The sequence below is a fragment of the Mandrillus leucophaeus genome, unplaced genomic scaffold (genome assembly GCF_000951045.1).
Source record: "Mandrillus leucophaeus isolate KB7577 unplaced genomic scaffold, Mleu.le_1.0 Scaffold520, whole genome shotgun sequence".
Lineage (NCBI taxonomy): Eukaryota > Metazoa > Chordata > Mammalia > Primates > Cercopithecidae > Mandrillus > Mandrillus leucophaeus.
In genome coordinates, this window is record NW_012105587.1 from 1,119,549 (window position 1) to 1,132,351 (window position 12,803).

The window sequence follows — 12,803 nt, forward strand, 5'->3', positions numbered from 1 at the left end:
TCCTTAAAATCAGAATGTCTTAAATATTTATACCAACAAGTTCAGTATTGAATGACTTTTGAAGTTAAAAAGAAAAAAAATCATTGATTTTTAATTATAAATTTTTTAGGTGATTTAAATGTCTTCTGATTGACTTAATTGTTAAGTTCAAAATCAAATTGTTTACATCATTAGGCAGCCCTTGTCTGCTGCTTAGCTGATGGGCAAGACTTAGCTAGCAGGAACTCAGTAAATGTTGGTTAACTGATGTTTAGTTTTTTTCTTTTTTTGTCTTTTGTTTTTTCCTATTAGTTGAATGGTACAGAGAGAATTTTCACAACTGGAAGAATGCAGAAAAGGCATTAGAACCCTTTCCGGTATAATCACCATTTATATAGTCAAGACAGTTGTCAAAGAAAAAAATTATCCTACCTCTACAAGTGGTATGAAATTAAGTGACCAAATGAAGTGCTCTCTTTTCATTTGAAATTAGATTCATGACTTTTTGTATAATATTCAAATGCAGAATGCCTCAATCTTTGGGAGAGTTTCAGTACTGGCATAGAATTTAAATGTCAAAATTCTTTCTGAAACCCTTTCTCCTGGAAACTAGGAAATAATAGGGGTAGAAGACTCCCCACGGGTAGCCAGGAAGAAGTCTCCTGGTTCTGACAACCATGAGGGGTAATGGTGCTAGGCGGATGGCAACCTTCACTGATTTTGAGCTCAGTCAGCTTCCCAGCCTTTCCCAGTGTCTAAGAAAGTCTCTGAAATGTTCGTTTTTAGGCAATATAGGATGAGTCTTATGTCCTAATTCACCTTTTCTTTTTTTAAGATCTGATATACTATCATTGCCTTAGTAATGGAACAAAATAAAAGCATATCTAGCACTTTTTAACTTTTGATAATTTTGTAAAATTGATTACTTTGAATGCTTTTTAAGAGAAGATGTAAAGTTTTTATATTTTCACAATTAACCTATGTAAAACCTTGTATCAGAAATTTATCATGTATTTACTGTTTAAAATGATTTTATTTATAAAATTGTCAATATCTTAATGTATTTAATGTAGAATATTGCATTTTAAAATAATGTGTTTTTATTTTGCTGTAGAAAAATTAAAAAAAAATTTGATTATGTATTTTTAATCCTTCTTTGCCCTAAAGACTTTAAGATGACTTGAAAAAGTAACTGATTGGCTATTGGGTTGAGAAAGGGAAAATAAGCTGGGTGACCCTCTATTAAGGGTGCAGATTTTGGTATGGAGGCATCATAATTCCTCATTAGAAAGTCTTACACTTTAAAAATACCCTTAAATACCAGCTTCCCACTGTGCTTAGGGATCCCCAAGTCCATCCCTCTTCAGTTTCTCCAATTTCACCTTTCAGGAGAGAAAGAGAGGGAAGACAAGTGTGTCAGTTGAGTTTTGCAGGAAGCAAATGCTAAGAGAAAGTAATGACTATAATGATAAAAGAGGAAAGAAGCAAAAATTGGGCAGGCTATGCAGGCAGAAAGGCAAACCCATGCGGAGAAAATGTCTATTGTGAGAATCAGCTATTGGCCCTTTCACAGTGGAAAGGGCCCAATGGAGCTCATGTCCCACCAGGTAGCTGGTGGGTTTCCTTGAAGAATAGTGCCACATTGGGAGCTCAGTATTTGTCTCTATTGCCAGCAAGTTGGATATTCACAGGTGGCAATAGCTGCATTGGCCATGGTAAGTGAGAATTCGTGCTGTGGGTCCCAAGAGTAGGGACCATCTGTACAGTGAGGCCTGTTCCATTCAGGTGCCCATCATGGTAGTTCTGGGGTGGCTGATGATGAAAGCTGGCTAAAGTTAACTGACCAAGTCATTTTATCTACTGGGTGGTTCAGTGCCTCTTGCTATGGTGGTTGCTTTCTAGTGAGCGTTAACATGGAATACACAGATCTTCACACTCGCCATCCTCTCCCATAGATAGGCCTATCCATGTTTCTCCAGCCTTTACTTCCTTGTTTCCTGCTCCTCTAGACTTTTTCCTTCTAAGTCCCAAAGTAGCTAGCCAGGCTACTGCTCATGACTAAACGGATATTCTCCCCACAGGTCACTACCATACATAGTGCATGAGCAGGTATACTACTCAAAGCTTTTTTCTTGGAAAGGTTTTCTTTTTCCACATTCTTTTGAAGGCCACCCCTGCATGGCTTTCAGGCAACCACCCTCCAGTTTTGGCTCACACGCACATAACAGGCCAATCCATCTGTAAACCAAGATCAGCTTTTCTTCTCCTTTCAGTTGGTTGTATGGGACCCTCTGTATGGCCACAGGTATAAAGAACTAAGGTGGTGACATGGGAGTCTGGCCTACCTGCTCTTACAACTTACTTGTGCTCTCCCATTCTGCTCATGCCTGATCCCAGATGTGCCGTTTCCATCTTCCAGTGGACTGCTGCTGGCTCCACCTGACTCTGAGTGGGTGGGCACATTACTCTGCTGGAACTGCCGTAACAGAATATCAGAGACTGGGAAGCTTCTACAACGGAAATTAATTTTCTCACAGATCTGGAAGCTAGAAGTCCAAGGTCAGGATCAAGGTGTTGGCAGGGTTGGTTTCTTCTGAGGCCTCTCTTGGCTTACAGATGGCCCTCATCTGTCCTCACATGATCTTTACTCTGTGACTAAATTTTTTCTTCTTATAAGGACACCAGTCATAATGGATTAGGGTGTGTTTTAAACATCTCATTTTAACATACCTCTTTAAATACTTTGTTTCCACGTACAGTCACTTTCTGAGGTACCAGGGGTTAGTACTTCAACATAAGAATTTGGGGGAGACACATTTCAGCCCTTAACAGTGGGTCCAAGTGCACTTAGCACATATGGGCAGTTTTAGATGCATGGTCATTTGGGGTCCTGTGGTCAAGCATTCTGGGTCTACCATGGCACAGTAATTTATTTTACAAAGGAATTATTCTCCACTGAGCCTGAAATGGTCTTTCCCAGGTGTAACCATGGGACCTGCACAGTTATTCTCCACTGGGGCTCACCATAAAACCCACACTACATCTGTCTCTACCACTGACACCACCAGCACCATAGGGTTTACCACATCATATAGCCCAAGTGGCAGGAATGCTTGCACCCCAGCTTGGACCTGCTGCAGACCTCTTTCCCGCCCCAGATCCCTCAAAGCTGGCAGCCTTTTCTGTCGTTCAGTACATAAGTTGGAGCAGTACCCCTAAGTGTGGAATGTCTTCCCTCCAGAACCCAAAGCCAGGCTCTGTGTTTCCTTCTTTGAGAAAGGGGATATAAGATAAAGCAGTTTGACTTCAACTTGGAGGGAATGTCCTGGCACACCTTGATTGTTTGACTCCTAAAAACATGACTGAAATCACAAGTCCTTGATCTTCATCAGGTTTTATCTCCCATCTTCTGGCCATCAGGGTGCCAGCCACCTTTGCTCATTCTGCCTGATCAGCATGACGCCATCAATGTGATAGATCAGTGTGACATTCTACAGGATGTTCAGGAGACCTGAGTCTCTTAGGAGAGCAGAACTTACATAGCCCTAAGGTGATACTGCAAATGCTCCCGGTTTCTGATCGTTCATGGTTGAGATGGAAAAGAACACATTCAGCAAATCAGTGGCTGGATACTATGTTCCAGAGGCCTTCTAATCCACTTCAGCCAAGAAGATGCCACTTGAGCACAGCAGCTGGTATGTAAGTTTGCCATCGGAACCTGGTATATAAGTTTGGATATTTGTCCCCACCCAAATCTCGTGTTGAATTGTAATCCCTAGTGCTGCAGATGGGGCCTGGTGGGAGGTGTTTGGGTCGTGGAGGAGAACCCCTCATGCTTCACATTGTCTTCGAGATAGTAAGTCCTTGTGAGATCTGGTTGTTTAAAAGTGTGTGACACCTACTCCCACCCCCCACTCCCCACCCCCCGCCACTGCCTCTCTCTCTTGCTCCTGATTTTACTGTGTAATGTACCTGCTCCCAATTTGCCTTCCACCATGGGTAAAAGCTCCCTGAGTCCTCCCCAGAAGCCAAGGGATATCGGCACCATGATTGTACAGCCTGCAGAACTGTGAGCCAATTAAACCTCTTTTCTTGTAAATTACCCAGTCACAGGTATTTCTTTACAGCAGAGCCGCTCCTTAATTGAGCTGGCCTTTGATTGCAGTAATTCACCAGGATCTACCTAGTTCCAGCAGTGGCCAGATTGGTGAATTAAATGGAACTTTGGTGGGGGCCTCCCTGTATCCTTGAGATCTTCAAGGGTGGCATCATCTTCACCTCCTCCAAGGTGTGATTTTGTGTTTTAAATTGAGACAGGGGGTCGGTGGGGAGTCTCACTGTGTTGCCCAGGCTGGTCTCGAACTCCGGGACCCAAGTGATCCTCCTGTCTCAGCCTTGATTCTAAAGTGTTGGGTCATGGGGGTGAATCCCTCATGGCTTCTTGACACTGTCTTTGTGATAGTTCTCATGTGATCACTGCTCCCAGCTGTGATTTTGTTTTTGATTGACTATCTCAGCCAGGGCAGTGGCCCAGCTGAGGCAGGTTTGTTACGTTTGCTTCAGCCAAAATTAGGGCGCTGGTTGGGAAAATCTAGGATTCTGACACAAGGATGACATTGTCCGAGTGGATTCCTTTAAAGACCTCTGCAGCTTTTAAACTATTAAATCCTGAGTTTGGTCTTGGGCTTCTTCTGTTCTCCCACCTCATGATAAGGCCCTCACACTTAGTTGTCACTTATTTCTGGTTCTCAGCTTTTCATTACCCGTCTGGAGGGCATCAATACAACTTATTAAAGACCAACAATTCCACTGCCCTTGTAAGACTCGTTCTCCTGAGCTTTTCAAGTGCCTGGATTATTGCAGTAAGCAGGGCAGGGTGGTCCCCTTCCCAGGAACATTCCCCCGAGTCACCACTATGAAAGGTTTAGCAACTACATCACTACCTTATGCTAGGGACTATTTATGTCCCTGCCTCTCCCAGGATGGTATTCTTATGACCAGCCAGACAGAAAGTGATCCAGTCTAAACCCATCTTATCAACTGTTTTGTTAGACCACTCTTAGAAATGACTGTGACGTTTGGGTCCTCTGGGAAGTAGGGCTGAGGCCAAATTAGAGGTGCTAGCAGTTTATTAATAGGATGGGGAGTTAATGCTTGTGAAAGATACGAAAGAAGAAATCTTCAGGCTGCAGCGTAGATCAGACAGCTGTGTTTTAAAGGATATCAGACAGCAGTGAAAAGGAAGGGGTGAGGAAGAGGGTTGGCAGAGTGAGCCTCAGAATCTCTACCAGCTCAACAGGGATCTGCAGAGCAAAATCTGAAAAAAAGTCCCACCTGGGCAGAAATGGCTGGGTTACCTATTGTGCTCAGCCATTGGCCAGGGGCTACTTAGAAACGGCCAGGTGGATCCTGAAGGCATTGCAAGTGGAAGCTGCTGGCTAACTGCACTCTTGCCAGCTGAATGGCAAGCTTTTTCTTAAAGGGAAATCCAGACGGTAGACCTTGATAATTGCCATTTGTAGGGAAGGACAGGGTCTTGGAGTTTAATTGCTCTCTATACAGACTTTCAGCCAAACCACTTGGTTTTGTTTGTGAGACAGAGTCTCACTTATCACCCAGGCTGGAGGGCAGTGGTGCAATCTTGGCTCACCGCAACCTCCGCCTCCCGGGTTCTCTTGCCTCAGCCTCCCAAGTAGCTGGGACTACAGGCATGTGCCACCACGCCCAGCTAATTTTTTGTATTTTTAGTAGAGATGGAGGTTTCACTGTGTTAGCCAGGATGCTCTTGATCTCTTGACCTCGTGATCCGCCCACCTCCCAAAGTGCTGAGATTACAGGCATGAGCCATTGCACCTGGCCACACCACTTGCTTTTTATCCAATGCCTTACCCTCCCCTACCTCCCTTACCTCCGCCTTCCATTGCCCCGGTTGCTGCCGGGTTCTGTGAGGTCAGCTCACCCAATCTGGAGGTTCCTAGAAGGCTCACTGGAGATGACATTTGACCTGTGACTTATTGAATGGGAGTTAGTGAGGAAACTGAGGATGATTCCAGGCAGAGGTTTCATCAGAGTGAAAGCACGAAGTTTTAAATAGTGCTGTGTGTTCAGGGAACAACAGGCCATCAGTTTTACTCTAGCATAGTCATTCTCAAAATGTGTCTCCATTTCATTAAGGAAATCAAAACTATAATGAGATATCACCTGACACCTATCGGGATGGCTGTTATTTTTTAAAAACACAGTGTCAGTGAAGATGTAGAGGAATTGGGACCCTGGTGCATTGCTGGTGGGAAAGTGAAATGATGCAGCCTCTGGAAAACAATATGGTGGTTCCTCAAAAAGTTAAACATAGAATTGTAATGTGATCCAGCAATTCCATTTCTAGAGATATAGCCAAAAGAATTGAAGGCAGAGACTAAGATGCCTGCACACCAATGCTCATGGCAGTAGTATTCACAATAGCCAGAAGGTGGAAACAACACAAATATCCATCAGCAGATAAATGGATAAAACAAAATGGCTCATATAATGGAATATTATTCGGCCTGAAAAAGGAGTGGAATTCTGACACATGCTGCAACATGGATAACCCTTGAAGGCACAAAAGGACAAACGTGGTATGGTTCCACTTAAATGAGGTTCCTGGAGTAGGCAAATTGATACAGTATCAGAGGTTTACCAGTGGCTTGAGGGAGGAGGGAAGGAGCAGGTATTTTTTAATGTGTACAGAGTTTCTGTTTGGATGAAAAAAGTCCTGAAACCAGATAATGGTGATAGCTGTACAACATTGAGTCTACCTAATGCCCCTGAACTCGACACTTAAAAGTGGTTGAACGTGACTTTTACATTATGTATATTTTGCCATAATAATAATTTTTTAAAATGTGGCCCGGGACAGCCAGGATTCACATCACCTGGGAACTTGTTAGAAATACAAATTCCCAGACTTACAGAACCAGAAACCCTGAGAGTGGGGCCCAGTAATTCAGAAGCCCCCTAGTGTTTGAAAGCCACTATTCCATAACGTGAGATGGGGAGGTGAGGCTGGAGAGGAATGTGGTAGCCAGTTCATGGAGGGCCTTGTCTGCCATGGTAAGATGCTTGGACTTTATCCTACCAGCCAAGAGCTAATTCTGGATTTTAAGGAAGAAATTGACATGGTTAGATTTGTAGGATTTATCTTTTTCCTAGTTTCAAAAATAATGTGCTTATTACAGAAAACTTGGAAAACTAATCAGTAAAAAAATCACCCATAATCTAACACTGGAAGATAATTCCTGTTAATATTTTGATGTATGTCATTTAATTTTTTGTGCATATATGCATACGTTTTAAAAACCAAGTAGAGGATCATAATGGACATACTGTTGTGGAGCCTGTTTTTTTTTTCATGCAGCAGTATATCATGAACGTTTTTACATATTATGAGATCTTTTGCCATTTTTATTGACTGCAGAATTACGTTTTGGATAGCTTTTTCTGGCAATAGCATGGAAGATGAATTTAAGGAAGACAGGAATGAGTTCCTGCAGGGATTGAAGTTATGAAGCTGTTGCTGTAAATCAGGCTGGCGATGATAAGGCCTAAAGCACAGCACCATAAACAGGCAAGTCTGGGACAGACATGAGAACGTTTTAGATTTAAAAACTTACTGATTGATGATACATTGGAGGTGCTGTTTTTTGACGTGAGTGGTATTTTAAGGTTTTCAGTGTTGAACTGGAAAGAGTGGAGAATGGTGGATTACAGTTAGGAGACGTCGAGCTTGGGGAGATGTTGAGCTTTAAGGGCCTGTGGAACATGTTAAGTGGAGATACCTGGTGAATAGTCAAGTATGAGAATCTGAAGCTCAGATTGGTAGTTGGGGCTCAAGATCTAGAGACACATGTTTGGGAGTTAAGTGACTATTAACATCTGAAAGCGGATTAAATCCCCCCAAGCAAAGTATACAGAATGACAGAGTTGATGGTGGGTGGAATGATTTACACACAAGCCATAAGAAACACTAATATGTAAGTTGCAGGCAAGCAGCCCCAGGAAATTAGGAAGGAATGGTTAAAAAACAAAATTACAGGCCGGGTGCGGTGGCTCACGCCTGTAATTCTGGCACTTTGGAAGGCGGAGGTGGGCGGATCACCTGAGGTAGGGAGTTTGAGACCAGCATGACCAACATGGAGAAACCCTGTCTCTACTAAAAAAAAATGTATACAAAAATTAGCTGGGTGTAGCAGTGCATGCCTGTAATTCCAGCTACTTGGGAGACTGAGGCAGGAGAATTGCTTGAACCCAGGAGGCGGAGGTTGCAGTGAGCTGAGATCGCGCCATTGGACTCCAGCCTGGGCAACAAGAGTGAAACTCTGACTCAAAAAAAAGAAAAAAATTACTCTCACTGCTTCACTTGACTAGCCTTAAAAATCAATCCATCAATCAATCAAATTTGAAATAAAAAAGAAGGAATGGGTGGGGCATGATGGCTCACGCCTGTAATCCCAGCACTTTGGGAGGCCAAGGTGGGCGGATCATGAGGTCGGCAGTTTGAGACCAGCCTGGCCAACATGGCGAAATCCTGTCCCTGCTAAAAATACAAAAAGTAGCTGGGCATAGTGGTGGGCACCTGTAATCCCAGCTACTCAGGAGGCTGAGGCAGGAGAATTGTGTGAACCCGGGAGGCAGAGGTTGCAATGAGCCAAGATTGCGCCGTTGCACTCCAGCCTGGGCGGCAAGGCAAGACTCTGTCTTAAAAAGAAAAAAAAAAGGAATAGTCAGAGAGTGGAAGAAAGGAAGAAATAACGCCACCAAAGCAAAAGGGAGAGACATTCAATAACCAACAGATGGCCAACTGAAGTTCAGTGAGGCAAAGACCAAGAAGTGTCCGCTGGTTTTTGGCAATATGCAGGCAAATTTTCTAGTGTGGGGAGAGGCAGATAGCCTCTGGATTATGAAGATTGAGTAGTAATTAGGAATCAAGGGATGGAAAAATGGAATTTAGCCTTTCAAGGAGCTGAGAAGAGTCAAGATAGGGCCAGCCCTAAGGAAGGCACAGGCTTAAGGAAAGGTCTTCAGAAGCTGCTTTATTTTGTTTTTGGCACAGAATGGATTTCTGTATGATTATAAGCTGAAGAGATGAGCAATAGACGAAGAAAGAGAAATGATATTCAGGAGTGCATAATTAATGGAGTACAGTATCCATGGAGATGGACTCCCTAGGGAAAGACTCGCTTTGGGATAGGATTGATCTCATCTTTCTGGATCAGTAATGGCAGGAGTTGAGATGAGATTGGATACAGTGACTTTTGGGGAAGGAGGTGAGGGAATTCACCATGGCCTCAATTTTCTTCCTGATATTAGGGGAGGCAACAGGAGAGAAGTGAGTTTTGTAGTATATCAGAGGAAAATGAGAGCAGTAGCTCTACCACGGCCCAGTGAAGGTGCAGCCACGTTTGAAGGCCATGAATTTATACTCTTACAACTGCTGAAAAAATGCTGCATTGACCATCTCAATATACACCTGTGTGTACACAAGAGAGTGTATTTCTGAAGGATTAATGCCTAGATTTGGTATATCTGGGTCCAAAAAGCACATGCACTTAAAATTTGAAAGATAGAGATGAAATTCCTGCCCTCTAGCAAGCCATGGGTATTAATAGATCTTTAATTTTTGCCAGTACGAAAGATGCAAAAATTGTTTTATTGCACTTCTAGAATCTTTAGCTAGCTTGAGCCGCTCTTTGACCTCACCTGCAGATGTTGAAGTTCTGCCCTCTATATTATCGTCACACTGTACTCATACAATTTGTTTATCGGTGTGCGTGTTGTTTATAGGTGTGTGTGTTCCACTAAACGTGGAGCTCCTGGGGGTGTAATCACCTCCCTGGACACTCAGCATCTCTATTCATTTGCAGGTTTTTTAAAGAGCAGAGTCTTTGCCACTGTCTGTCTGTCTCTCAATTTCTCTCTGCCTCTCTTTCCTTCTTCCTCCTCACATGCACATTTCCCCCTCCCTCCTCATCCCAGGCAGAATCTCTTGCATTTTCACCATTTGTAGTCAAACACCATTTGACTACATAAAGCTTACTTTCTTGCTCAAATCTCACACTTTAAGAAAGAGGTGAGGGCCGGGCGTGGTGGCTCAAGCCTGTAATCTGTAATCCCAGCACTTTGGGAGGCCGAGACGGGCGGATCACGAGGTCAGGAGATCGAGACCATCCTGGCTAACACAGTGAAATCCCATCTCTACTAAAAAATACAAAAAAAAAAAAACTAGCCGGGGGAGGTGGCGGGGGTGCCTGTAGTCCCAGCTACTCGGGAGGCTGAGGCAGGAGAATGGTGTAAACCCAGGAGGCGGAGCTTGCAGTGAGCTGAGATCCGGCCACTGCACTCCAGCCTGGACAACAGAGCGAGACTCCGTCTCAAAAAAAAAAAAAAAGAAAGAAAGAGGTGAACCAGTTTTGCAAGTCTTATATCTGATTTCACTTGTATTTTGTTATTGTTTAGGAAGGTTGGTCTTTAATTCTCACTTTGGTGCTTCTTTATAGAAACTTCTATCCTTGAATAATTGTTCTAGGATCCTTCCTTCACTTTAATAGTATTGTTAATACTGTTGTGTTTTATAGCTAAACTTACTATGTTTTAATTGGCATACTCTTAAAAATAGTGTTACTCAGTGATGAAAAACGTTATATTTTACCAATGTAACCTTTCTATCCCAAATTTAGGAAGTAGAAGCCCCTTTGTATTATCTCTACTTAAGTCAATTTTGAAGAGCAAAAGAAGCAATTCTAGTTCTTCATCTTTTTCCCTTGGCTCCAAACGACAGGCATATCTCATTTCATTGTGCTTCACGTTATTGTGCTTCACAGATAATTATGTTTTGTATAAATTCAAGATTTGCGGCAACTCTGAGTCGAGCAAGTCTATCGGTGCCATTTTTCCAACTGCATGTGCTTACTTCTTATCTCTGTCACATTTTGGCAATTCTTACAACATTTCAAACTTTTCCATTATTTTTATATATATTATGGTGGTCTGTTATCAGTGATCTTTGATGTTACTAGTATAATTGTTTGGGGACACCACATATCATGCCCATTTAAGATGACCAACTTAATTGATAAAAGTTATGTGTTATGTCTGCTCCACTGATGGGCCTTTCTCCCATCTCTCTCCCTCTTTTTGGGCCTTCCTATCCCCTGAGACAATACTGAAATTAGTCCAGTTGATAACCCTACAATGAGCTGGGCACAGTGGCTCACACCTGTAATCCCAGCACTTTGGGAGGCCAAGGCAGATGGATTACCTGAGGTCAGAAGTTTGAGACCAGCCTGGCCAACATGGTGAAATCCCGTCTCTACTCAAAATACAAAAATTAGCTGGGCGCCTGTAATCCTAGCTATTTGGGAGGCTGAGGCAGGAGAATCGCTTGAACCTGGGAGACAGAGGTTGCAGTGAGCCGAGATCATGCCACTGCACTCCAGCCTGGGTGACAAGAGTAAAAACTCCATCTCAAGAAAAAAAAAAAATTGGCTCGGTGTGATGGCGCTCATGTAATTCCGGCTACTTAGGAGGCTGAGGCACGAGAGTTGCTTGAACCCAAGAGGCAGAGGTTGCAGTGAGCTGAGACCGTGCCAGTGCGCTCCAGCCTGGGTGACAGAGCAAGACTCTTTCTCTAAAAGACAAACAAAAAACTCTACAATGACCTCTAAGTGTTCAAGTAAAGAGTTACACATCTCTCACTTTAAATCAAAAGCTAGAAATGATTGAGCTTAGTGTGGAAGGTCATTTTAAAAGTTGAGAAAGACCAAAAGCTAAGCCTCTTGTACCAGTTAGCCACTAGTCGTGAATACAAAGGGAAAGTTCTTGAAGGAAATTAACAGAGATGCTCTAGTGAACACATGAATGATAGGAAAGCAAAACAGCCTTATTGCTAATGTGAAGAAAATTTGAGTTTTCTGGATAGAAGATCAAACCATCCACATTTCTTTTCTTTTTTTTTTTTCTTTTGTAGATGGAGTTTCATTCTGTCACCCAGGCTGGAGTGCACTGGCATGATTTTGGCTCACTGCAACCTCTGCCTCCCAGGTTCAAGCAATTCTCCTGCCTCAGCCTCCCAAGTAGCTGGGATTGCAGGCATCTGCCACCACGCCCAGCTAATTTTTGTATTTTTGGTAGAGACAGGGTTTCACCAAGAGAGACCAGGAGTTAGGCTGGTCTCTAACTCCTGACTTCAAGTGATCTATCTGCCTCAGCCTCCCAATGTGCTGGAATTACAGACGTGAGCCACCGCACCCACCCCACAACATTTCTTTTAAGTCAAAGCCTAATCCAGAGTCAGGCCCGACTCTTCAATCCTGTGAAAGCTGAGAGAGGTGAGAAAGCTGCAGAAGAAAAGTTGGAAGCTAGTAGAGATTGGTTCATGAGACTCAAGGAAAGAAACTGTTTCTGTAATACAAGTGCTTGGTGAGTAGCAAGGGCTGGTGGAGAAGTTGCGGCACATTATCCAGAAGATCTGGCTAAGGTCACTGATGAGAGTGGCTACACTAAACAACAGATTTTCAATGTAGACAATACAGCCTTCTATTAGAAGATGCCATCTGGGCCGGGTGCAGTGGTTCACGCCTGTAATCCCAACACTTTGGGAGGCCAAGGCGGGTGATTCGGCTGTCAGGAGTTCAAGACCAGCCTGGCCAACAGAGTGAAACCCTGTCTCTACTAAAAATACAAAAAATTAGCTGGGTTTGGTGGCAGGCACCTATAATCCCAGCTACTTGGGAGGCTGAGGCAGGAGAATTGCCTGAACCCGGGAGGTTGCAGTGAGCCGAGATCAC

The 12,803-nt window shown here is 43.4% G+C and overlaps 1 protein-coding gene across 2 annotated transcripts in view; it reads left to right on the forward strand.

The window, feature by feature from the left end:
* Positions 1 to 1,118, forward strand: part of TGDS (TDP-glucose 4,6-dehydratase) — a 23,768-nt gene extending 22,650 nt beyond the window's left edge. For both annotated transcript variants that reach the window (XM_011996650.1, XM_011996648.1), the window contains exon 12: positions 292 to 1,118. In XM_011996650.1, coding sequence (XP_011852040.1) covers positions 292 to 362 — 71 coding nt within the window. In that variant the 3' untranslated portion in view covers positions 363 to 1,118. The remainder of the gene's footprint in view (positions 1 to 291) is intronic.
* The last annotated feature ends 11,685 nt before the right edge of the window (positions 1,119 to 12,803 follow it).